The sequence below is a fragment of the Cucumis melo genome, chromosome 6 (genome assembly GCF_025177605.1).
Source record: "Cucumis melo cultivar AY chromosome 6, USDA_Cmelo_AY_1.0, whole genome shotgun sequence".
In the NCBI taxonomy this organism is placed as follows: Eukaryota; Viridiplantae; Streptophyta; class Magnoliopsida; order Cucurbitales; family Cucurbitaceae; genus Cucumis; species Cucumis melo.
The window spans coordinates 10145277-10172834 of NC_066862.1; the positions used below are offsets into that span (position 1 = coordinate 10145277).

Sequence of the window (27558 nt, forward strand, 5' to 3'; positions counted from 1 at the left end):
AAAAGGTCTAGAGATAAAAAATTATGATAGTTCTACTATTATGATAGTCCTAGTATTATAATAGTCCTAGTGTTATGATAGTCTACGTTTGGGGGAAAGGGTATGGTAGTATGCTTTTGGGGGAATGAGCTCGAGTATGATAGGTAGTATTAGGGGTGTTCAAAAAAACCAGTAACCCGACCAACCCGGATTACCCAACCCAAACCATAAGGGTTGGGTTGGGTTAAATTTTATGTTGGGTTGGGTTGGGTTAGAAAATTGGAGAAAAAAAGGTTGAGTCGGGTTGTCGGGGTTGGGCAAGTTAGGGGTAGGGTTGACCCGGCCCAACCCGATTATATATACATATATAGATACATATATATATACACCTAAAACCTAAAAGTAAACCTTATTTTGAATTAACATTCTATACTTGAAATTTGAATGTATAACACACATATATATTTGTCACCTTGTACCTTGAATAATAATTTGTTCACCTTGCATATTGAAAAATAATATGAAAATTTGTCTAAATAAATTGTGGAGAGATGAAAAAAGAAAAACATCCCGCCAACCCAACCCGACCCAACCCGAATTTTTTGGGTTGGGTTGGGTTGGGTTGACTCTTACGAATTGAACCGATAGGGTTCATTTTTTGCCAACCCGGATACTTTGGGTTGGTCCATAATTTTCCTCCAACCCGACTCAACCCAGCTTATATACACCCGTAGGTAGTATTATGATAGTATGTGTTTGAGGGAAGATGTATGATAGGTAATGTTATGATAGTTTGCATTTGGGTCAAGGAGTATGATAGTCTGTGTTATGATAGTCTACGTTTGGGGCGCAGACTATCATAATTTGTGTTATTATAAATTGTATTTGAGGTGGAGACTATTACAACTTGAGTTTTGAACTTTTTTTTTTCTAAAATATATATTGTAGATCCAATACACAAATTTCATAAATTTATTTTATTAAATAATCTTACTTATGTTATTCGTTCAATAAATTTAGCATCCATCGATGTTTCATATTTTTTTAAGGGTATATATTATACATCGAATAAGCTTCCTAAATTGAACGATAATATCAATAATTTAAGCTACACTCTTATGTTTGCACTAATATGTTTTTCCATGCATATATATTTGTCATTAGATGCAATATTTTTCTTAAAATCATTTTCCTTAATTTTCTTAATTACGACGTTCATTCCATAAATTTGTTATTAAATATCCGTACGTGTCACCACTTTTTTTTAGCGTACTCATGTAACTCGTAAACATGTAAACACAAACCACTATCATTAAAATTGCTTACATAAGAGACTTACTCCATTAAATTTCGACCTATCCCGACAGAGTGCTTACACCAACAACTTAGGTCATTGAGATCCATCCTAATTGAAGCATGCATCGGTACTATTCCTAACTGTGGTAGTAAAGCAATGCAAACGACATTTCAAATTTTCATTTTCCCAAACATAACTTAATTAATACAGCTATCATTCATACAATAGTTTGTTACAATAGACATCAAAATTACGACAAATACATTCAAGCAGATGAAGTAGTAGACAGACGGGAAAAACGAAGGAAAAGGACAATCACTCAAGCGTTATCTTCGGGAATAACCGTGTAGTGGTCCAATTTAAGCTCATCAGGTACCTCCAAGAATGCTTTCATGTCGTCAACATTGCAAATTATAATCCGCATAAGCGCACCCTATCGTGGGTACTCAATTTAGAGATTTCCTGCAATTGTCTCACGAGTTCTGCATGGAAGGTGCGCTCATCTTGACGTTGTAAATTAGGCCATTCTATAATGGCCTTCAACTGGTCATTTATTCCATTGCATTACGAATGATTTCCACAGTTTCAACCGTCTAGCCTCCCCGCTTCCTCTTAGATCTACTCGAATAAATCCTGCCCTCACTTAAGCAACCAGGTTGTGTGCCCATGATGTCATCAAGCGACATGTCTAGTCCCAAACTGTACATCATAGGGATCTCCATATTGTTGAAATTTGTGTCCTAAAACTTGTACTTTGTTATTTGATTCAATAAATTTTATTATTGAATGCTATAATCTTAAAACCAATAAATTAAGATCCCGAGGCTATTTTACTAAGTTTGTAAAAAACACTTAAACTATATGTATAGACATAAACATGGATTAAGTTCAAGTTAATAGTCCAAATAGTCTATAGTATATAAATAAGGTTGGACGCCTTATTCTGGATAAACACTATGGATGCGACCTACTCCGTCGCTAGTACAAACGATGTAATCTTGAATCGTTCATGTAGAGACATGGGAGTGGGGGCGCCTATATAAATGATTTGCATAAGACTGGAACCACGAAATAGTCACTTTTAGATATAACACCGTAAACTATAAACTAACTATTTCAATTATGATGACCTAGGTAACTTGATCTTAATCCTGAGCTAACTATGAACTTCTGTTCATTCGGTAGTATCCTTAGATCTGCATAGGTGAAGGCCATCATCACTGGTCCAATAAGCCTTCCATTTCAGGGATAAAACCGAGTGGATAGCTAGGGTCATAGGGTGCAAGACGAAATTTACTCCTACCCACTTATAGGATAGTAGATAGGTTGTTCCCTTAAGGACTGAATCCAAGTCTTGAACAAGGGGCCCCACCTTCTCATTGGCCCGAGAAGGATTCAGGTTTATAGGTTGGACCTTAAACCAATTGTTCAATAGTGGATTAGTGGATCTTAAGGAACAAGATGTAATCTCGGGGGTAGAACGGTATTTTGACCCAGCCAAGATTACGAACAACTTGTAAAGGATCAACTTACTCATCATGGTTATATCAGGTGGACAGAAATATATCTATAGTGAGGGGACTGCAACTAAGAGTCTTTAGTGGAATGACTCTTTAGTTAACGAATGTTGATAAGCTTGGTCTAAAGAGTTTAGTCAGTTAATCTCGAATAGTTGGAGCCCATGATCTATAAATCCATTAGGTTCCCTTACTAGCTCATATGGATTCAACTAAAAACAAGTATGTTGAAGTAATTCGAATTGTTTGAATTAAGAAAAGAGAGAGAAACTGACAAATATATAAGATATAAGTCGGTAGATATAAACTTTAAGCTTTGTGTTTAAATATGATTTAAATAAATATGAACATAGATTCATATTTAAAAGCTTGAAAAGTTTTGAAACGGTCAAAGTTGTAAAAGTCAACATATTGATTTTAACTTTGAAATTTGACCGGATTTATATTCAAATACGATTTGAATTTTAGAGAAATGAATTCGGATTCATACTCGAGAGGTTAGAATTAGTCAAAACGGGAAAAATAGTAAAAAGTAAAAAAGTTGACCTATGAAAAGTCAAATTTTGACTTTGACTTAATTGGTCAAATGACCAAAATACCCCTTTGACTAATTATTCTATTAATAAACGGTTAATGGGAGATGTGGCTTATTATTGTGAATTTGAAGCCACTAATTCCATTAAGAATTAATGGAACAATGAGGTGTTGAACAAATATGAAATAATTTGCATGTGATTTGCATGAAGATTTCATATAAAAACATTTCTCATTACAAAATGAGATGAAATGATGTTCGATTGAAAAAACCTCCCAAACGATTCACAACCTCTTCTCTCTTAAAAAGTTTTACTTCACAAAACCGAGTCCCACAACTCAGTTTTTGGTCCTAAGCATAGTAGATCAACTTGGTGGTTGTCCTTGTACGTGATTTTCAGGCAGAGAAGGAAAAGGATTTGAAGAAGAAGTACAGAACAATAAAAGGTAAATTCTTAATTTACCTTTAGGCACTTCCCTTAGGTTCATCGTATAGCATGTCCATTGCCTTCTAAATTGTTTAGATGAATATAGAGTGAAGCATGATCCTTTATTTCCGCTGCTGCATGTCTCTTATTGCCTTTCCATCACATATCGTTTCCATCGTCAGCGAGAAATCCCTTGTACCCTCTAGGGACATTCAGTTTCACATTGACGAATGTATCCGAGCGTGCTCCCATACCACGATCTTTTCCAAACACGTAGCACATGTCGTCGTAATAGAAAAATAGTTTGTTTAGGAAGCCCCTTGGTGGGAGGATGGCTATGTGGAAAGGTTTAAATAAATTGTCAATTTTGTTTTATATTATAAACGAATAACGGTTGACATAAAATTGCCTATAATTCCTTCACTTCATCGCAATGTAATATAAAACAAAACTAAAATAATGGACTTCACTTCATCGTTTTAACCAAATCCACTGCATGATGGGCCCTGCATTTTTGATATGGTCTGGAACGTCTTCTTCAGGATCTTTATTTGATAATCAATAGTCGAGATCCCCGGGATGTTACATCTTGACAGCTTCTCCGTCACTAGTGTGTAAACGGGTTGGGTTGGGTTGGGTTGAGGGACATTTTCAACCCAACCCATATTTTCTGGTTGGTTGGGTTGACAACTCGAATAACCCATATTATATTCCCAACCCTTAAAATATGGGTTATTCTTGATGTTTGTGCGGTTTAAAATTGTTGTACGACGTCGGTAAACACTCATATCCAAAGTTTCAAACATCTATAAATTTAAAGTTTCAAATATCCATAAAAGTTCAACATTTTAAACATTATCTATAAATATTAAATAAATAATAAAATATCTATAATATAAATATAAATATATATATATATATATATATATATTATTAATTCAGCCAAAAAAAATCAAAATTTTCAACCCAACCCAACCCACATTTTAAACTAACCCAACCCAATCCATATAATATGGGTTGGGTAGTCCAGGTTATCGGGTTGTTCGGGTTATTCTTACACCTCTATCTGCCATCATTCTCTGTAGTTGTGTCGATACTCAGGTCTAAAGGTCCCATTGTCCATGTTCTAGCCATCAGCGGAGGTCAGTTCCACAAAGCACTCTACTAGGGTGGACTTCTCCTCTTTCATTCAAAAATGCTTAGGTGCCCGTGATGAACTAGCCATACTAGAAAATAAACGTAAACATGTTAATCAAATGAGTTACAGAACCCATAAACACATCCAACATAATACATTGTGCTTCAAGTGATTTTTTAGTGTTTCATATATTTCGTATGTAAACAAATACATTCCAAAAAAAAATTAAAATTCACGAAGAAAATGTAGTAAAATGGCCATATTTAACAAATAAACGCAAAACGATACTACTGCTACACTAGGGATACTACCAATTGCACAACTCCCATTGACTAAACATTTCTTCGGCTAGCTCATCCCTCCACTAACTCCCTTTGTTCGAGGTCTCAATGTATTGAATGTTGACATCTGCAGTTGTTGTGTAGGTCGAGTCACCCTCATCGATATCCTTCAGTATATCGACGTTCGTCATCTATCTATTGATGAGAATATGCAGTAGACAACATGTCAGTATCGTGCGACATTGAACTTGGACCAGCTAGTAGGACTTTCCTCAAAGGATTATCCATCGATCCTTCAACAGACAAAAAGCTCTTTCAATAACATTCCGTGCAAAAGAATGTTTCACATTGAAGAACTCTTTCGCTATTGTAGGTGCATTTCCCGCTCCACATCACTCCTGCAGGTGGTATCTTTGTCCTTTGTAAGGAGCCAGAAAACCCTCAGTGTTGGGGTACCCCACATCGCATAGGTAGTAATACCGTGTTAGGATATCGAACGTGTTAAATTCCGTAATTGAGGAAGTTCAAAATATTGTTGAAAGGAAGTATGTGTAGGCAGTTATCCTTTGGAACCTTCAGGTCGTTCGATCTTGAAATAACATTTTGAAGGATGCGCGAGTCGACCACAAATCCTTCCTAGTCAGCTAAGACGAATACAAAATCTCCTTTCGTATCACATACTCCTAGGACGTTTGTGGCAACTTTTCCCTTCCACGTTCTATATCTCGGCGATCAGTTGTCATCACGTTCATCTTTATGTATATGTTGTCTAATGCAGCAAGACAATTCTGCAGTGTACAAAAAATGGCGAATCAGTAGATCGCAATTGGGAGATGTTGAAGTACCGACTATATATAAAAAGCCAACCTCAAACCATCTCTATTAGGGATCTGTGCTTGCGTTTGTTACTAGTTGTGGTTTTTTCAGTAACTCGTCATGGAGGCATAGCACAACCAACAAAACTAGGTTGAAATACCACAAAATTGTCTCACTCGAGCGCATGAACTCCCTTTGGATCTTGACTCTTCATGTCGCGCGCCAGTACGTGCAGGAACATGGCAACCATCTCCCCGACATCGACGATTTCCACCAACGCTAATCCAACGGTGATCCTAAGTAGGTGGCATAGAATGCAAAAACATCTTTTGTCCATTCTAGTACTTTGACGACAGATTAGGTTGGACTCATGGATCATGCGAAAGTACGCTAGGTGCCTAATTCTATGCCTAGTGTCGTAAGGTGTTTGCGGTAGCCTCTTCTGGTCATTCATTAATAGCTCCAATATCATTAGTAACTGACATTGGGAGACTATGAACGCGGTTAGTATTCTGGCAATGTCTTTTGAATCCATTGCAAGGTGCAAACTAACAACTTGCTCAAGTACGTGGTTCGTTAGTTTATTTTGAAAATAACAAATGCTGAAGTATGCCTCTTATTGTGTTCAGAAAGAAAGATGGTGTACTTTTGTGCATGTGTGCGCAAAAAATATTTCTACTTCTCCTCCAATCGTATTGTGTGAACAAAACAAGTTATTAAAAGGAAAACAGTTGTTAGTCTTCTATGTCTCACTCTCGTACCCAATCTCTCATGATAAATCGTTATATAATTTTAGTTTGAAAAAACTCATTACCCTAAATTTGTTAAATTAATGAAATTTGATTACAAGTTTACTTGAAAGTGTACTATCAATTTTTTGACTAAAGACAAATTTTACGGTGCATTACATATTGTAAAATTCATTTGTACTTATTTTTTCCTAACAAGGGAATTATGTGAATAATTTATTAAACCATAAACAAAATTTTTTACCATTCTCAAATAGACCGAAAAACAAAAAAAAATGGTTTATGTTAATGTGCAGTGTCGTATCAAATTTTTTTACTAAATTAAGGTTTGTTACATTGACTATAAATCATTTTGTAATTATTTTTGTCTAACAATCATATATGTGAATAATTTGTTAATCCATAAACAATTTTAATAACCAATTTGAAATATACCGAAAAACATGAAACTGCCTTATGTTAGAGTGCATAGCCTTTTTTTTTCACTACTTTCTTTCTACCAATCGTTTTCATTTTTGAAATTTTCTGAGTACAAAATTGATGTGAATGTCTATCGTAAATTTTTAATACGTCGTAAGTTAGAAAATGTCTTTCATGTTTTGAATAAAATCTTTGGACGTATCTTTCTTCTTCTAACCAAGTGTCTAATTCGTACCTTTTTCCAAAGCTAGATATACGTAGTTTGGATTTGTACTACAAAATTAGACATAAAAATGGAACGTGCATAAAAGATGAAAATGGAAGGAATATATTAGATTAAAGAAAAGGCAGTCCGCATACAATGTTTTACATGACCATTGTTTGTGACAAATGTTTCCTTTAGTATTACAACATACTAACCATCAAAATAAGACCAACAAAAAAAGAACTTACTTGAAAACAAAGGAACCCCTAGTACCTCTGAAATTTCAATTATGAACTTGGGCATCCTAGAAAGATGAAGAACAAAAGTACTATTAGAAACATATATTATTGTTGGAAGAAGAGGGAAATAAAAGTTTCAATTACATATCATTTCCTATCTAGAATGTAATCGTACGATAGAAAAAAGAAGAAAATCATTAAGAGTGAGGGACAAAAAGAGAGCAAGCAAATAAAGAAAGAAAAATATTTTGGTGCCTCCGAGGAATGAAATTCGTTCAAGAATTTGAACTTGAATTTGATGTAGTGGAAAAAGTGTCTTCAAATATGCAATACTAAGAAATGAGTGACATTATAGGCATGGACAGGAAGAATAGGTAATGGAAAAAATGACCTTCAAGCATGGATTATAAAGAAATCAATGACCTTATAAGCATGGGAATGAAGAACAAGTAATGGAAAAAGTGCCCTTCAAACATGGGTTACAAAGAAATCAATGACATTACAGGCATGGAAAGGAAACAAGTAATGGAAAAAATAATTTTCAAGATGGATTGCAAAGAAATCAATGACATTATAGGCATGGAAAGGAAGAACAAGTAATGGAAAAAATGTCCTTCAAACATTGATGGCAAAGAAATCCAATGACATTATATGCATGGAAAGGAAGAACAAGTAATGGAAAAAATGTCCTTCAAACATGAATTTCAAAGAAATCAATGACATTTTAGGCATGGAAAGGAAGAACAACAAATTTCCAAACATGCATTTCAATAGAAAATGACACTCATACAACAAAGAAGTTATGGAAGTTCTAGGATGAGCAACGAGGAAAGATGCACACAGGTTAACAGAAGAACACAACATATATATATATATATATATATATATATCTGTGTGTGTGTGTGTGTGTGGGGGGGGGGGACGAGATAAATAAATGATGCATTGAAGACCTCTAAACCAAAAAATCTAAAGAATCCCTGGAAATGACTAAGTCAGTAGACAACACAAATCTGAAGGAAAATGACATATCTCAAAAGCAAAAAAGATAGTTAAAACCCTAAACCATGAGACCTACCACAGTAACTACACAATGGGTATGCACATGTATGAAGAGATAGAAGCATCAGCAATGGATGAGAAATTACGAAATTAGGATTTCAGAACAGCAGAAACAGAAGGGCCAATGTGCAATAACAGATAAACTCAAAGAAGAAGAAGAAATCGGGGAAAAAAGGTAAAACAGAAATAGAGGGGCCAACGTGCAGTAACAGATCAACACAAAAAAGAAGAAATCAGGAAAAATGTAAAACAAAAGTAGAAGGGCCTACGTGCAGTAAAAGATCAACACAAAAAAGAACAAGAAATCGGGAAAATGTAAAACAAATAACATATACATAGAAACAATCAAAAGAAATTTTGAAATGGACCTCATCATCAGTGTTTGAAATTTGGATTCAAAACGAGAATTTTCATCTCTACCTTGCTCGAAAATCTCCAATGCCCACTCCAGATGTAGCATCTGCCCATTCTCAGTCAAGGGAAAGTACGAGCGACAATGACGAAATACTTGTATGTTCACCTAGAAGACTCTTCGAACATATAAGGAGCAGTTTCAGAGGCAAGATGGGAGCCCAGCCGTTCAACGAAACCGAAGAGAGGAGAGAAAAATGTTTCTAAGACAACACGTGAAAATGAAGCCTTCAATGAAACTAAGGACAGATTCGGAGAGAAGGAGAAACCCATTAAGAGAAGAAATGCAAATAGAAGACAAAACGAAAAGGAGAGGAAAACGAATACATGTGTTACGTCGGAACGAATTACCTTCAGAGATGACAACGACTACAAACCCATACCCAAGCGTTTTTGGGAGGAAGACGAAAAGAGAAGTGGGAGTAGAGGAAGAACACGAGAAGTATAGGACGGTTTAGACATGGAACAGAGGAAATACTATGTAAATCCTAAAACTATTGTTTCCATAATATGGACTCCAAACAAGGAGTGGATTATTATAACCCACTGCAATCCACCTTAGTTTGGGCCCAAACAACCACAAAATCACTTTTAATTCTCTCTCATTTTTCACTTTCATTTTGGAATACTTTTTTATGTTCTTTTATACCTTTTGTTTCAAATGATCTTTTGTACTTTTTGAAATTAAATCCGTTGAATTTTGTTATCATGTGATTTTTTGGTTGACCTCAAATTTTCTACATTCATTTAACAAGCTAAAAAGTTTGCATGCTATGCACTTGTTGAAAGACCAGTTATATTAAATTAGTGAATAAGAAAATTACTTTTGTAGTTTGAGTTGGTATTGGTCTCTAAAGTTTTATTAAAAAGAAGTAATTTTTCTTAGTTTAGGATGAAAAGGTACAAGTAATTTTCATTGTACACCACATTTTTAAGCTAAAAATAATATGAAGAGGAAAGAAAAGGTAGAGAGAGGAAATATAATTTTTTTTATCATTATATCTTATTTAGTATGGCAGGTTAAAATAATATTAATAAATTACTCATCGGCAATTTAAACTTACACTTAGGATTTGAGAACTAAAATTACGTTTTTAGAAATATTCAAAGACCAAATAAACTTTTCGTTGAAACTCAGCAACTAAAAGAGGTTAATTGTATTCATTTTTATGCTATTAAAAGTACACCTCAAAATTGCTTCTATGATTAGTGTGTAAGCACTTATTAGTCATAGTTAACAAATGAACCTAAATGACATGAAAATTAACATACCATTCAATTCCATTCTACAATTATTTAATTTTTTGTTCTTAAAATTTTTAAAATCATACTTGTTTTTTTTTTCAGTTTCACGTTTTACCTATAAAAGAGTTATATTCTTAATCAAATTCAAGGAGCAAAATAGATTTTTAAGAATATCGAACAAACATAGATAACAAGAAAAAAAAACTATTGAAAGAAGAATTATCTTATAAGCTTAATTTTCAAAATTCAAAAATAAAAAGTAAAATGTTAACCGATGAGATGAGAGCCCTATAAATAAAGATAGATTAATCTATAGTACTATTCAGTATTCACAACTCGGATATCAAAGAGTTATAATAATAACAACCCAACAACATAAAAATAAAACAAAGAACAATATGATTTCCAAGCCAAAGATACATTAAGCTAAAAGACAGTATGATTTACGTTTTAGAAGCCAAAAGAAATGAAAGTAAAGAACCCAACAACAGATAAACAAAACCCAAGTTATGTAAATAAACTTAAACCAGTGATGAACGATACAATTTTCAACAAACACTTAAAAAGAGAGATCCCATCATCATCATCATGAAGCTAAGAAAACAATGTCCATTATGCTTACTCTCATCAACAAAGATTGAAAAGATAAAAGAAAAAAAAAAAAGTTTAATCCCTTCTTGTTCCTCTGTTTTAACCAGCAAAGACATCCTCCTTGTGAGTCTCAATTACAACATCAGACTCAGCCCTAGCAACACAAGTTAAAACCCAACCTTCAGCTACTTGATCATCATCAAGAAAACTCTGATCAGATTGATCCAATTTCCCTGATACCACTTTCCCAATGCATGAAGAACAAGCCCCTGCTCTGCAAGAGTAAGGAAGATCAATCCCATTTTCCTCAGCCGCATCTAAAATGTAAGCATCATCAGGACATGTAATCGATTTCTCTCCTTCTGGGGTTATGAGCTTCACATTGTATGCCATCGCCGTCACTCGTCCGCCGCGGTGTTTCAGCCCGAACAGAGACTCACCCATGTTGGGAAATGGCTTGAGGCTCACTCCACCGGTAGGATTCCGACGGAGGAAGGAGGTGGCCGGAAATGGGGAGGTGAATGCAGTGGTGCTGCCCATTTTTCTTCTTGTTTTTGTGTTGGATTGGAGATGAGATGAGATGAAATGGAATTGAGAGAGTGAAGAGGGTTTTTTAAAGAGGATATTTGGGTCGTGTGGCTATAACGTGCAGAGTGAAATAGAGAGCGTGTGGTTGTGAGTTAAGGCCTTATCTTGGCAATGAATGGTAATGGTTGTGGATTCTTATCCTTCCAAAGATTTGGTTTCAAAATATGAACAACAGCCGCTTAAAGTACTAATGGCTTCATAAACCATTTTGTTCCTTTTTTTTTCAAATAAAATAATAATAAATAAACAAAATACACTTCTGGTCTCTAGATGTAATGCCCAAGCTCAAGTATTTAGTAGGGTTTGGAATCTAGATTCGATCTCTAATGGTCTCAACATTCCTCTTTATCCCTATGATTTAACAATGCCATCCTTGTTCGTCTTAAATTGCTTCTAAGAGTAAAAGTTATTGGCACCACAAACTAACACCGCATGCTTTTTAGTTTCTATGATTGAGTCATTCAAGAGGAAAATGCACATTGTTGGTATATGTAGTAAAATTTGATTCTTTTAAGTTTTTCTTAATTATACTTTCATGTTCTTAGATCTATTTCAATCAAAAGTCATGATCCTAATTCATTCATGGCCCCACCTAAACTTAGGACATTACACAAGATTTGAACTTTTTTTCATAATCGAGTTTTCATTTTTGCAAAAGTAGTTCAGCTAACATTAAGGATGTGCTAATGTGACTTTGGAGCTTGTGATTCAAATTCCTACAATAGGAACTTAAAAAAGTCTAAATAACATATCTAACTATCACGTCGCCATTTTGTTATATTAGCTAGTTGTAGACTTATCTAGAAACTATTTAGAAGTTCATCTTAAAACTCGAAAGAATTAAATATCACTTTCAAAACTTAAAGGAATTAAATCAAACCTAAAGTCAAATCTCAATTGCTCAAAATATAAGTTTCGGAAACTAAATGATCAAACAATAACTAATTCATAAAGAGAATATTGTCTATGGGTGGCTACTTGTGTCATAACGATGAATTTGTATGAGTATTTTCTTTTTTTTCATTTATATGATAAGTGGATCCCACTAAATTGTTTGTAACTAATAAAAACGCACTACATTAAAAATTAGGACATTGTGTAGACATTCTTCTTAAGACAAGGGTGGAAACTTCAATCTGCTCTCATTGAATTTTTGCTTTGGTTAGTAATGGATAGAGAGGAATTGAAATGGATGAATCTTTTCAGATTTGAATGAATTGACACATGAGGTTTCTTTAGTAGGATAGGACGAGCAAAAATTCGAATCATTGAATTTTTAGTCTTTAACATATGTTGATGGAAATGTATATCGATAATAAGTTAGATTTAGACTCATGTTGTCTCTTTGAATTTCTTTTTTATTATTATTATTTTGAATTCTGCAATTGTAAAGTGAGAGTGAAACTATTGATATATTTAAATGATAATTTAAGTCGTCTTTATTTACTAAATTATCTTATATTGATTTTAATTTTCGTACACAAGAACATGTCCATGCTTTACATGATAGAGTATGGAAAGTTGATCCTTTCATTATCCTCTGCATCGAGAATGTACTCATTATCCAGATAATTAAAGTTCAAAGTTTGAATTGATATAACTTAAAATTTAGATTTATAAATTGACACTGGCCCTAAAAATAGTTATAAATTAAAAAAAAAAATCTTTTCTTTGAAGATTTGGAACTTGTTGGATAAAATTGCACCCAAGGAACCATAACAAAGAATGCAATAAGAATGAAGAATTACTTTCTATCGATCACTAAAGTAATAGTTGACTATTTGGAATCTATCACAATTTTTCATGGATAGAAAGTAAAATTTTACTATATTTAAAAGAAACATTAGCTCATTTTCTATATTTGAAAACATCATCTACTATAAAGAAACAAACAAATATATGTATACATTAATAAAAATAATAATAATATTTTTTAAAAAAAGAAAAGCATGGTCACATCAACTTTCCTAAGATAATTAATTAAAATTGGATGGATGGACAAAAATGTTCATAAAACATATTAAGCGCATATTTGAATTAACTTAAAAAAATGTTTTTAAAAACTTCATTTTTTTTTTTAACTCATGTGGTAAAAACTATTTAAAAAACATAACAAAAGTTATTATAATTAAACATTTTAGAACGTATTTCATAAAAAACTTTTCAAACCATGGAAACCAAAACATGGGATCAAAATAATGCTTAAAAGGCACACCAACACAAGAAAAATGACAAATCTCAACCTATGGTTTAGGTTTGTTATATATTACATTAAATTTGTATTTACCTAGATTTGAAGAGAGACTTGAAAACCACGAAATTTAAATGGGAAAAACTTGAAAACTTTATGAAATATCATGAACCAATAAAGAGCATATGTCACTTAATTTCATTAGTAAAGCTAAAGTTAAATCATTTGCAATTTAATGCCTAGCTTAACCTAAGTTAATTAACGAAATGGACTTGACAATGTAATTAAGCTCTCAAACATGAAATTAATCGAAACTTCAATCTTTCTTTCCTTTAGACCATCTATGTTTCTTTTGAATTTTAGTCAATTTACAAAAGACCAATCCAACACGTAGTTACTTCATAACACAACTTCAAAAGTTTCTATGAACTCTTTTTGGCTTATTATTTTGCAGGAAATACAAGGAGACCGCAATCCACAATATGTGGTTTGTGTAAGTTTGCTCAAAAGGTGTGGGAACAATACTTTCCTTAACTTATTTGGTTCACTTATCTCTTGCAAAAAGAGGATTGGTAGTCGATGTCGATGGACCTTTAGGCGAGGACCGTAGGCAAACTGAGAAATGAGGTCCTTTCGAAGGTGATTATTGTTTTGTGGAGCTACAAAAATTAACTTCATTCCTTGGATAGCGATGATGAGAAGTTCAATCTTCATTGCATCTTCAAGATGAATGATAAATCTTCAGCTTTCTGGAAATAAGGTCAGTGAGGCGTGGGAGTTAGGATAGGTGGTTGGAGGGGTGGGGTGGGGTGGGCAGTTTGTGACTCTCAAAGATCTTCTATTTGCATGGCGCAGGCATTTTGACTACAAGTAGCCCATCGAGGTATTGGAAGGAGAGGTTATATTGTCAACAGCCATCTTTTGTGAGTATAATCAAACTTGTTATACATCATTCGTGCTCTCAACGAGCTGTCTACGAATCTGATGTAAACTAAGGATGCTCCCTCTATGGACTAAACTAAGGATGCTCCCTCTGGAATTTATTGAAAAAGCTTGTTGAGTCTTTAATTGTGTTAGTGGTGTGTTTTATGCTCTAATTACGATAGTGGAGGATTCTTTCTGCTTGAAATAAGAACCTTAGTTGTTGATAGTCTGTTGCACAACGATGTTATTTAAAATTAGAGCAATTATCAATTTGTATCCCTAAATTTTGGGGGTTTGAAACTTGGACTTTGGGTCATGTTAATTTAAACCCCAAACTAAATACTTGTACCAATTAAAACTCTAAAATTTTCACAAATGTATCAATTTAAACCCTGACCTAAAATTGGTTTTAGAATGGTAGTGTAAAACTAAGAGAAGATGAAAACTCCATGAGACATCTGATTAAGGACCTGAAGGTAAACCAGAATTATTTCATGGAGATGAATAACTAGATCTTGAAGCAGACTTAACTAACTAACTAAATAGATATTCCTCCTTGTGTGTCTCAATGACAACATCTGACTGCGGGTAAGCAACACAAGTTAAAACCCAACCTTCATTCATCTGATCCTCGTCAAGGTAGCTCCCATCTGACTGATCCACCTTCCCTGATACTACTTTCCCTGCACAGGAAGAGCAAGACCCTGCCCTACATGAATATGGAAGATCAAATCCCATTTCCTCGGCTCGATCCAGAATGTAATCGTCATCCTGGCACTTGAACTCCGTCTCTCCTGCTGGTGTGATCAGCTTCACATTGTACTCTGCCATTGCAATCACTCGCCCACCTCGGCTGCTGCCGCCCTTCAGCCCAAACAAATCTTGGCCAAAGTTCAACACCGACCCTAGCCTTGTTGCTGGCTGCTTACGGAGGAAGGAGGTGTTCAACGTCGCACTGGAAAGCGCTGGTGAACTGGCCATTTTGCTGCTCTACCAATATGATTGGCCACTGCCTTCTGGACCTTGTTCGTATGCCTTACTCAGCTTGTAGTAGAAGAGGAGCCCACGCCTGTAGATAAGAAATGAAATGAAAGGCTACAACCTAATACTGTCATTTCATCAACAATCATGGGACCATGGGAATGAGAGGCCATGGCTTCCACACGCTCCTCTACTTTCCAACAGAATCATATGGCCTTAATCTAATCTTCTACATCATTTTAAGCTTCTCTCTAGAAACTATACAATAAACATTCTTTTTGCTTTTTGCTTTTTCATTCAAGTCACAAAGTTTTCAGTAATTTGGGATTCTTACATCCTAAGTTTCTTCCTCCACCCAACGACATCCCAAACTGCCGAACTCAAAATCACATCCTAAAGCCACTCTTACTCCTTCAGTAATTCTTGAGTGTCAATCCATCGACTGTCATTTCAAATAGAACCATAATATAGAAATAAACCTCAGTCATTTCTTTATGTGTGAAGACAAAAAAAAAATATATATTATAAAAATGACACGGGTCTAACAATTTGGTCAACTTTTCTACATTACGAAAAGCAATCTCTCAAACTCTAAATCAAGATATTCAATTACAGCTTGGGCAAAACGCATCAATTACCAAAAAGAAAATATCTCAGAGCTAAGAACATGTCCCCATCTCAAAATCTTTTAATTTCTACAGGTATTACTGCGCTGCTAGGCCTCCCATGTGTCAAGGGCTTCTCGAAGTTATTGCCTCCACTATGAAAATGCTTCAAGGTAGCGTAGGTCTTCTGCTTCCAAAAATACCCCTAATCACATTTGATGTTCCTGTAGATCCTCCGTACAAACAAATTGGAACCCAGGTAACCAACAGCTCCTGCACAATTCAAATTTTATGTCATAAGAAAAGGAACATGAACAGAAATATACAGAAATCAAAACAGAGCAAGAAATTTGGCTCTCAGATGACCATCAAGACATTTGATCACAGATAGAAATCAGAGAGACAATGCCTTCTTCATGTTCAAGTGTTGAAGTTGCCACTTTTAAGGTGCACGAGAAAGCATCGTAAAACTCACCGCAAAGAATTCCCAACCCAAGGCAGAACATCAAAGTGTATCCAAAATAGAAGCTGGTTTGGAAAAAGCCTGACATCTTGGTCTTCACATAATAGTAGTATATTGAGTAGAAGTAGACATAGACAGCAGTTGAAGCAGCAGAGAAAAATGAAGTCCACTGCCAGTGATAGTTCTCGGCATTAAGCAAGAAATATGTTCCCACAATGGTCACGCAGACAGTAACTATGATGAGAATTAAAAAAACCAGCAGCATGAATCCATATACGTAGTACACCTGTGGATAGGGGGACAACAAGTTATAAGCCAAGCTAGTATGTTGCTATGCCAACACTGCCAACACGTCCTAGACCGTCTTGTTGGAATTCCTTAAATTGATTTTAAAACTTGAAGAAGCAAGCATCTCATCCATAAAGTGCTTTAGGGTGTGTTTTGTTAACCTTTTAAGTCTTTAGTGTGAAAATAAGTCATTTTGGAAAAGGATGAAGTGTCAACCTCTCAAAATAGTTTACAAGAGATTGACAATTATTTTAAACAGTTTTTATCAAAAGAGTTCAAATAAAAATGACCTTTTGGAAAAACGTTTTTTTCTCTAATTAATCCAGACATGACATAAAAGTAACCAATAATTATTTAAATGTTATGGTGCTTAGCATGCGGTGTACTGAAGCTTTGAACTACTACACTGCCAGTTAATTAACTACTAAACTCCATATTATCTTCAAGTTCCAACAAGAAACAAGAAAATACTACCTTGTAGTTCCAGAAGGATGTAAAGACAAAATACATCTCTATGAAAATACTGCCAAAAGGCAGCAATCCTCCCATCATGGAGACAACAGATGGTGTGAGGTACCATTTCTTCTCAGGGATAGGACGAGGAATGGTCTTCACACGACATGGATTGTTAGGAGCACCACTCCAGTTACGTCCAATTACCGTACCAAGAAGAGCCAAAGGAAAAGAAATGAAAGCCCAAATGACAAAGACCACAACCATCGTACCAAAAGGAATGGCTGCTAGAGACCCATAGAATATAGCAATAGTGTTCAAGATGAATCCAATTCCAAAGCACAAAAATGGAAATAGAGATGCTGTGAAGATCATTGATTTTATCCAGTTTTTACCTGTCACGATAACAACATTATAAAGGGCCAAAGAATTAAGCACCCAAGTGCTGAAGCCGCTGAAAGAAATCTTTGAAGTATACTGGTATTATAACCTCAAAGAAATATGTTGGGTAGCTTTACAAACCAATATTGCGCTAAAGCCTAAAGTTAACAAATAAGTGGAGTCACTAAACTAGTAGAAATACTTACCCCCATTGCGTGAGTACATCCCAGCACTAACATAACCAGAAATGGATGACGTAAGAGCATAGCATACAATGAAAGTTGTGACAATTGCTCCTCTCCTGTATATAGAAAAGCAACAAAAGTGTCACTTGCAATCCTCCCCTTTGTTTGTAATTAGATGGAGCGGTCATAAGGAGCTTGTGATGAAAGCTTATAGACACAATTTTTAAAACATTACAAAAAAATTTACTTAAATTTGTTTCCTTATACACCTTAATTTAAAATGTCAGACACACTTCCATACAAAGGTTAGATTTCCCGACTTACCCAACATACAACATTCCAACAATTGCCAATAGGATGACAAGCAGAACAAGCAATGCAAGCTGAGCACCTGTACCAACAACAGCTGAAAGAATTACTAAGTTACGAGGAGGCCGGAAAACATCCCCATGCACAAGTTTCCAGCCAGACTCTTCACTAACATCTCGCTCCTGAAAAGGAAGATGAAAGGGACAAAAAGAAAACAAAAAGTCACAAGATAGAGAAAAATGACGGTTGAAGACATTGAAGCTTAAACTAGCATATAATATGATAGGGAAGAAAGTATGACCAGGGTTTCTAGATCATCATCTTCACGTGCATATTTAGCATAGTCATTTCTAAGAGTCCTCATCAATATCATAGAGACCAAACCAGTGAGGAAAATGACCATCATGAATGAATTGAAAATGGAGAACCAATGAATCTGCAAAGTTTCCAAATGCCAGAAAATTATGTCGATGTGGTATGTGAACACAGGCATGTAACAAAATACCACAAGAAGTTAGATGGAAGGAAGCATCTCTAGATATAGGGCAAAGATATGAAAATACCACAATAAGTGAGAGGGAGGATCATCCATTACCTGATGCTCAAAGAATGGGTAGTCCAAATAAATATCAAACCGTCGAGCGAAAGTGACATTAGTCGAAATCCACTTCACAGCATATGTCAAGTCCAATGTCTTCCCAACTTCCAATGGTTTTAAGTTTTCTTGAGTGAGATTCACGTGAATAATCTATAAAAATCACAATTTAGTTGTTAAATAATATCTATATTGAATGCCAAACCCCCCAAAAAAATTTAAGAACTCTGCAAATCAGGAGGTGGAAAACAAACCTGGTCTTTATTATATTTGATGATGATGTTCTTATGTGTGTAAAGAACATGCTTAACGTTATTGCTATTCTTGTCAGGATGCAACTCACCAACAAAGCCTAAAATGAAAAGGGGGCAATAAGCATCACTTTGGACCACCAAATTGTTCATTATTCAAGATATCAAACTATAATGTAATAAGATAAATCACTTACCCCACAGAGGCAAATCATCTGAAGATTATTCCCCATCAGCATCATGAAATAAAACATCAGAAGAAAGTATGGATGAGATATGAGTAGGTCTTTCCACAATTTTTTGTATAACCAATAGACATAAATAAATTTTAAAAGAGAATCCATACGTCGAGAAAATGAAAGTCAAAATTTATGTTTTACACTTCAATCAAGAATTGTTATGTACGACAGTCAGAGAGAAACTACAAAATAAGAACATGTATCGAATATTTAATAATAGATTTGAAGCTGAAAATGCAATTCCCTTCCCTTGGGGCTTACCGGTCATACAAGAAAAGTTTAAGCATATAAATTAGCTTAAGAGAAACATGAAACTTAAGTAAGGGAAAAATATGGAAATTCAAACAGTTCTAGTGTCTTCATGCATGGTCGGAGTACCAGTCTTCAAATGCTAGACCTTTAATCTTCTAGTGACAGTCTGTTCACCGAATTTCAAATTTCTGTTCTAGTTATAAGTATTTCTTCGGATTTGGATCACTCTATTTGAGCCCCCAATTCTAAGTTTTGAATACAAGAAACCTGTGTAGAACATACCCATGAAGAACTCAAACCAGTAGCCATTCTCAATTGCATCCTTAAACTGCTTGACCTTTGATTCATCAAGCTCCAGTTGACAAATAGTGGTCCTCTCCACATTTTCTGCAAAAAAGAAAAGTCAAGTAGCAACAGTTTGTCCATGATCACCACAAGGCCTAAATTCAACCTTCCAACATGAAAAGAAGTTGCGTACTTTGGAACTTAATCTCAATTTGGCTGTCAATAAGCTCGTTTCCTCCAAGGACCTCGCCAAGACCACCCCACTTGTGAGCAGAATGACCAGATGGATGACAAAATGGAAGGCTGTAATAATTGTAAGTTTCTTGTGGATTGTTGTACGGACCAACTTTATTCACCCATAGAGTTACTAACTCATCTTGTTGATACTACAAGGAAAATAGAAAAAGGGTTGAGAAATGGAAGGAATAGCTTAACGCAAAAATAATATTATCTTAAAAGCACGGAAGAAAACATATCAGATACAATGACAGTGTGACAACAATCACGCCATGGTTGAAAATTTGACCTAGATAAGAAACGACTATGAAGGCTATTTCAGATCTGAACTCTGAAATAACTGCAACTGATTATTGAAGTATATATAAAGGCAATATTTTGGTTTGATCCAAAATTACAATTACCACGCGCAGCAACAGCAGAATAAAGTGATAGGAGAAATTACACAAAATGATTAATAGCATAAAAGATATCCAAAGCTGATAGAGCTATTAATCTTTCTGGAGGCAGATAGCCAGATACCATTAGACTCTTATTACGCTTTAAAGAAACCCTAAATTTGGATCCATTAGACTCTTATTACAATAATGGGTTGATACTCTATATAGAAAAGTATTGCCAACGAAGTACGGATACAACAATGTGCAAGAAACACAATGATAGTTCTCCTATCAGTCAGAATCAAAGCGCATAGGACACGCATCAATAAGTCAGATTGGTAGCCTCCCATCCAAATTTAATGTCAATGCAGCGATGATCGGCAATCAGCTAGAGACTATTAATTCATACCGAGACATTTTTTCTGGTCATATAACACTTCGAAGATAGCCCAGTGCAAGAAGTTGAAGTATGAATTTGATTATCCCATCTAATTAAGACAATTATCAAAGAGCATCCAGGCACACGACGAGCATAAAATATAGTGATAAACCCAAGATCTCTCGTACGTCCCAATTTCGTTTCACTTCAGAGGCCTATTTCGGACATGAAAGACTGTCGACATAAAAAAGATAGCATACGTACAACCCCAGACGAGATTGAGATCTCGTAACTCTTAGCATCATCCACACTCCACTAAAACGAACATCCAACGAAATTCATGAAGTTCGTGAGCTTAAAAATATAAATAATCAGACAAGGTATCCAAAATCCCCCTCCCCCATCCCATCCCCAAGCATCCAAGACCTAGAAATACCAATTTCTACAACCACTAAACCAAAATCCCAGATCTAAAAGACCGCGGGATTCCACAGATCTGGGTCAATACAAAAGAAGATAGCAAGATCTGACAATTTAATGGCTAAAAGAGTCAGTGAAGAGCCAAAACAATGGCGCGTAAACTAATTAACATCACCATTTTGACTTTCCTGCAAGTTGGAGGGGGGAAGAAAATGGAGAGATCAAGAAGAAGGAAATGTGTACCTTGTGATCAGACTCGGAAGCGAGGACTATAGAGAGTGAGGAAATGAGGAGGGAAGAGAAGAAGAAGAAGGTAACGGAGGTGGATCGTAGGGTGGAGGACATGGTGATCACCGGCGAAGGTCGAACTGAATTGGGCGGTCGAGATGGCCTCCTTTTACCTCTACCTGGATTTCTTCGTTCATTCAAGGCGATGCGTTTAAAAACTCCGATTCTCTGCATTTTGCTCGACCATCAAGTACGAAGTGGGCCACCTCGGCCCAATTACTCCGACAGTTTTACATTTAAATTGGGCCTGGATTTTCGGAATCGGGTCATCCAAAAATACTTATATTTAACTCTTTTTTTTTCTTCCCCTTTAATATTATTAATAATAATAATAATAACAGTTATGGATCTGATAGTTTTCCTAACTACACTATTTCGTTAAGGAAAAAAATAACTCCTAAAATCATTTATAAGTGGGTAAGACTTCTATAAAAAATAATAATAATAATAATAAATAAATAAATAAAATAGTGAGTAAAATAGGAGGAGCTCCGCATCTGGAAATGTTGGGCTGAAACTAACTATTCCCAATTCGATTAATGCTCCAGAAATTTGACTTTTTCTTTTTCGAATTTTCAGTCGCCACCAAGGTTTCTCTCACTTGCTCTGTGTGGGGTTTTCATTCTCCTGTTAAGGTTTTGCCTATTTCTCTTTCTTTTCATATTGTAATGATCGATTACTAGTTTTGTAATTGTGTTCTATGAAGCCTGCTATGAGTTTTTGTCTGATTTTCAGTCGTCTATGAAATTGGTCATCGACTTTTGTTAGTGTGTTCATGTGCATCAGATTTTCATATTTGTTTGATAGGGTTTCTCTGTCTTATTCATATTCAATGACATTCTCATTCTTTGCAACATAAAATATGAAGTATAGATTTAATGAAGTGGAAAACGTATTTTGAAAATTGAAGGAATTAACAGAGAGATGAAATTTGCCGATTCAAAATAAACTCTAGAGTAGCCACTTGTTTTAGGGCCACAGCAAGAGCTGCAATATGGTTATTGTGCGGTCCACCTTGTAAGGATGTAAAAACAGCAAAGTTTATCCTCTCCTCAAAGTCATCTTCCTTGACCTGATACAGAACAATTTCACTTCCCCTTGGCTCACAACCCTTCTTATAAAAAAATTATACCTCGCCTTGGACTTCGAAGGCTCTTATGAGTAGTTGAAGTCACAACATCACAGTACTCAAAAAGACTCGCACATTCCTGTAACAAAATTTTAAACCACAATCAAAGTATAAACAGAATGGAGACAATTCTTCATTCAAAATTACAAGATCACATGTATGAAGTAGTGATGAACTGGACCAAACAATGTAAGTGAAGAAACAATTACACATGTAAACAAATAATACTGAGAACTACATAAGCACACAGTTGAACAAAACTGTATATTAGAACCAAGTAGAAAAGGAAGAGAAAAAATAACATCCTACTGCTGAGAAAAATAATAGATGTTGGTCAAGCTTTCAGTTTTTCTGATAAATACATATCCACCATGAAAGAATAAATACCAAATCGTTTTGGTCCAAAAAAAAAATATCCATGGGTTGACATCTTGGCCCAACGCACTTGTAAACTAGGGTTAAGTCCTAAAATCAGTCTCTACCATAATCTCTCGATAAGTTACATTTTCCTATCACTAAGTTTCATAGCCATTCATAACCTAAATGCTAAAAACTACAATAAATTTCCACACAACCACATTTGAAGCCTTTTCTAAGTGTCAGGTAGAACAATTCAATTATTATGAATATATTAACAACCAGCTAAATTGCAACCCAAGAGAATGAGAACGTCATAGTAACTAGAACATATGATAAGAAAACCAAGAACTTTGTGGACCCGAACCAATTTTTTTTTTTACACAGACATTAAAGGGATAGTACATCGCTAAAGATGACGAAAAATTCACACCTTAGCAGCAACAAGGCCACTAATTTGAGCCATATCACACATCAGAACTGCTCCAAACTTATCTGCATTCTGCCTAAACCTTGCATAATCCAATTCACGAGGATACGCGCTCCCTCCACAGATAAGTAGTTTAGGGCAAAAGGCAAGCGCCCTCTCCTCAAGCTTATCATAATCTATATAACCAGTTTAGACGGAAAAATTTGCAGATGTGCATGAATAAGGTTGAACGTTAACTCCCCACGTGTGAGGATTAAGATCAAATGCTGCCAAAATGCGCGCTCATGACAAAGGATTTCAATCTCACCTATATATTGATTTCCACCGTAGTACCTCGCACCAGGAATACCTTTTGAGTACTTATTAGTCAAGTGGCTTCCAAGTGCTTCCATTACAGCTCGACGCACATAATTTTCAGAAGCAAACAATTCAATGCCATTGATTTGGAATTGTTTCTCTTTCTTTATAATCCCATACAACCTAGGATCCACAGATCGAAGGGTCTGATTACCCCACGAGCGTACAAATCTCCTTCGTGTCTCCATACCAAACTCACACGAAACTCTCTTCGTAGAACCCAATTAAGACGAAGATTCACCATCTCTTCGCCGCTTCAAGCACACAGAATGATTTTCTTATAAACATTTTAATGTTTGTTCTAAGCTTTTTAAGAGTGATTTTGATTGCTTTTTATTTTACTTTTTTATTTATTATTTTTTTTACAATGACTTGAAGGGAATGTTTGTTGAGATTAATTTTTAGAATCGGTGTTTTGAGCTAAACAATTTAACTATAATTAGATTTGTAAAAGTGTGACAATTTGTGTTAAAGTTTCATACTTGTATATATAATTTAAATTCAATTTAAAATATTTTAAAGTGATTAATGTTTATAAACAGTTCACGTGGACTTTACGAAATGCAAGTAAGTTTTATTTAATTGGCTCAATACCGAATAGTCCATACTTAGGTCGTGTATGATATTGTACACTTGTATTGTAGATTACAACATTGTGCTCTTTCAAGGTTGCCAATGTTATATATGCATTTCGGTACATCATACACGACCTAAATGACAATAGTAATAATAATAATATATATATCTGCAACAGATTTAAAAGAAATCGAAAAAGAGAGAGAAAATTGAGATGGAGACAGCGGGGAAAAGCAATCTTAAATTAGATTTAAGTGTGGCTTACGTGAACGGTCAGATGTGTGCCACGAAGTGTTCTTTTATAGAAAAAAAAAATTAGTTTTCAAGACCATTTAAAAATTCATATATATATATAGGTGGAAATTGGAATTTAAATAAATAAATTTGGATGTTTATTTAACTAAATTGAGGAGATGGTTCTTTTTAGATTTAATAATATTATATATATATATATATATATATATATATATAAATAAAGTTGTTATGAAAAAGAAAAAAGTTATTATGGAAAAGAAAAAAATAATTATATTTCTTAAAATTTAATTATTTAAGTAAAAATTAGTTGCATTTTGGAAAAAAAAAATGTTATTGAGGAAGAAAAAGGAAATTAATTGTATCGTTGAAAAAATAATTATTAATAAAAGAAGAATTGGATGAATAATTTAGGAAAGAGAGAAAAAAGGAATAAATAATGTATATTTTTATATATCGTTCTGGGTGCAAAGAAAAGGTTTCTCCTTTCTTCGTGAATTCTATCCCGCTGGCCTCCAAACTATATCTTTGTTTAAAGAGCGAATTACATTAGCCATCCCAAAACCATCATCTTTGTTTCTTCTCTTCATCCTTAATAATCCCATGGCGACCCTCTTCTCACGCTCTCTCCCTAAAACCCTAATTTTGGGTTCTACATTCTCACGTTCCTTCCTTGCTGCCACCGGAGCCGCCGTATCAGCCTCTTCTCGCTCATCTTTCTCCCTTCTGCGCCGCCTCCGTCCCCTCGCTGCTATAATCGCCGCTGATTTCGGGTTTCTCTCTTCTGCCACGAGCGTGAGGTACTTCTCTACGTCTGACGATCCGAAACCTAATGGCCCACCCACATTTTCGGATGATGGCTGTGATTTCAAACACTGGCTCGTTGTCATGGATTTGCGAGGGGCTGAACTCACGAGGGATGAGATGATCAACATCTATATCAAAACCCTTGCCATGGTTGTTGGGAGGTGAAATCTCTGTGGCTTTTTTATTATTATTATTTTATTGTATTTATTTTCTCTTTTTAATGTTTCTCTTTTGGTGTTGTAGTGATTATCATTTGACATTTAGAACAGATTGGCAATGAATTGGTTCGTTTTTAGTGGTTGCTAAAGAAAAAAGAAAGGAAACAAAGGGTTTAGTGATTTTCAAGTTTTAGTTTTTTCCAATGTTTGAGATAATTTTTAACTATAATATTACTTATTTCAAAACCCTTAACTTTTTGTCTTGAAACGAATTCTGTTTATCTATACACATATCTATGTTCTGAATTTGAGAATTATGAATGGAATTCCGGGTCACGATTGGTAATAACTTGGTCCTTGTGTGATAAATGGCATTGGTAGTCATTTGTGCCTTTGATTTTCTACTTCATACAGTGAGGAAGAAGCTAGGATGAAGATGTACTCTGTTTCAACTAAATTCTTCTTTTCATTTGGGTGCCTTGTTTCTGAAGAACTTTCTCACAAAATCAAAGGTGTATATATACATACCATCTTTGTGTCTATTTTTGTGTCTCTTGTATTGTTGATTGTTTGAAGTTGTAACGTTTCCTTCTCAGAGCTGCCTAAGGTTCTTTGGGTCATACCTGATAGCTACACTGATATTGAAAACAAAAATTATGGAGGTAATTGATTTTTAGTTATATTTATTTATCACATCCTCAACCAATTAGTTGTAAGTTTGTCTTAATGTGTATTCATGGTTTATTTGGTGTTTGACAGGGGAGCCCTTTATAAACGGACAAGCTGTTCCATATGACCCTAAGTACCATCGGTCCTACTATGAACGAAATAATAGACAGCCATGCATAACATGTAAGCGGCGATTCGGATGAGTTGGACTTTCACAAATTAGACTTTGGACAGTAGGAGTTAGACTAAACAGATGTTAGACTAAACAGATGGCAGACTTTTAAATATCGCATATTCTCAGTAGCTAATTTTATTTTCTTTTTCTTTTTCTTTTTGGTTTTACTATAGCTCTTTTAATTATGGAATGAAATTTCTATTTTATCATTTAAGTTATTTAATTTTTCTTTTTGCCCTTAACTATCTATCTATTCAATTTATTATTATTTTTCCAGAACAATAATAATAATATTATTATTATCTATAAAAAAAAAATCGACATGTCAGCTATCGTGTTAGAGACATGTCAGGAACGTATCCAACAACAATAGTTGGCCATATTAGGAGTGTTTGTGCTTAGGTGGTGTGTAGGTGGGTGTGGAATTAAGCATTAAGTTTGAAGTGTTGAATAGATGAATAGGCGAATAGATGGGTGGAAGTCCTCACATGGGACTCGACAATTATTTCTTTTGTGTTGGAGAGTTCCCAAGTGTGGAGCGAGAAATGAGAAGATATCCCAAAGTTTGTGTAAAGTTTAAACTATGTTCTTTGTTGTTCTTCCTTGTATCTAGTAGATATCAATTTAAAATGGATAGTTTTAAAAAGCAAAGGTCATGAAAGGGAGATAACTAGCTTCATTTATACACAATCGGATTATATTTGTTTGATACACTGTTGTCAATATTAATGTGAATAATGAAAAACGCCTATAATGGACAAAACAAAAGAATTATAAATGAATAAAAAACCAATGGAAATAACAATTTGAGTTGAATAACTATATTTAACTAGATAAAGTTAACAAAATAGAATAAGAGAAGATATTCTAATAATAATAAATTCTATTAAAATAATAGAAAAGAATTAAAAAAAAACTACGTACTTAGATTGGCACTATAGAGATAATCAACATAGATAGACATAAAAGATGTTGCCGAAGGCAGGGCTAGTGACTGGAGTGAAGTCGTAACAAGGTAGCCGTACTGGAAGGTGCGGCTGGATCA

At 34.7% G+C, this 27558-nt stretch overlaps 4 protein-coding genes, 2 long non-coding RNA genes and 1 pseudogene across 7 annotated transcripts; 2 read left to right on the forward strand and 5 right to left on the reverse strand.

The window, feature by feature from the left end:
• Positions 1-7466: 7466 nt before the first annotated feature.
• On the reverse strand, positions 7467-9981 carry LOC103496099 (uncharacterized). The gene is made up of 2 exons (XR_539062.3): positions 9083-9981; positions 7467-7668 (listed from the first exon to the last, which is right to left on the reverse strand). It is a non-coding gene; the product is annotated as an uncharacterized LOC103496099 (long non-coding RNA).
• Positions 9982-10810: 829 nt separating this feature from the next.
• On the reverse strand, positions 10811-11651 carry LOC103496100 (ferredoxin-like). Its single transcript, XM_008457830.3, has one exon. The coding sequence runs from the start codon at positions 11447-11449 to the stop codon at positions 11009-11011; it is 441 nt and encodes a 146-aa protein (XP_008456052.1). The 5' UTR covers positions 11450-11651; the 3' UTR covers positions 10811-11008.
• Positions 11652-13790: 2139 nt separating this feature from the next.
• Positions 13791-14913, forward strand: LOC127150086 (uncharacterized). Its single transcript, XR_007822084.1, has 2 exons — positions 13791-14448; positions 14544-14913. It is a non-coding gene; the product is annotated as an uncharacterized LOC127150086 (long non-coding RNA).
• Positions 14914-15046: 133 nt separating this feature from the next.
• Positions 15047-15796, reverse strand: LOC103496101 (ferredoxin-like). Its single transcript, XM_008457831.3, has one exon. The coding sequence runs from the start codon at positions 15591-15593 to the stop codon at positions 15147-15149; it is 447 nt and encodes a 148-aa protein (XP_008456053.1). The 5' UTR covers positions 15594-15796; the 3' UTR covers positions 15047-15146.
• Positions 15797-16092: 296 nt separating this feature from the next.
• On the reverse strand, positions 16093-21798 carry LOC103496102 (transmembrane 9 superfamily member 1). 2 transcript variants are annotated; one of them, XM_008457832.2, is made up of 12 exons: positions 21559-21798; positions 20093-20285; positions 19897-20001; positions 19321-19338; positions 19127-19224; positions 18873-19025; positions 18579-18713; positions 18293-18459; positions 17990-18084; positions 17424-17797; positions 16674-16947; positions 16093-16471 (listed from the first exon to the last, which is right to left on the reverse strand). In XM_008457832.2, the coding sequence occupies exons 1-12, from the start codon at positions 21775-21777 to the stop codon at positions 16404-16406; spliced, it is 1899 nt and encodes a 632-aa protein (XP_008456054.1). In that variant the 5' UTR covers positions 21778-21798; the 3' UTR covers positions 16093-16403. The 2 variants fall into 2 exon arrangements, with proteins under 2 accessions (XP_008456054.1, XP_050942877.1); XM_051086920.1 differs by having other exon boundaries at positions 16093-16947.
• A 1671-nt stretch (positions 21799-23469) lies between these two features.
• LOC127150087 (serine hydroxymethyltransferase 6-like) lies at positions 23470-24489 on the reverse strand (annotated as a pseudogene).
• Positions 24490-25144: 655 nt separating this feature from the next.
• LOC103496103 (multiple organellar RNA editing factor 8, chloroplastic/mitochondrial-like) lies at positions 25145-26722 on the forward strand. The gene is made up of 4 exons (XM_008457834.3): positions 25145-25672; positions 26084-26181; positions 26266-26331; positions 26429-26722. The coding sequence occupies exons 1-4, from the start codon at positions 25308-25310 to the stop codon at positions 26539-26541; spliced, it is 642 nt and encodes a 213-aa protein (XP_008456056.1). The 5' UTR covers positions 25145-25307; the 3' UTR covers positions 26542-26722.
• Positions 26723-27558: the final 836 nt, after the last annotated feature.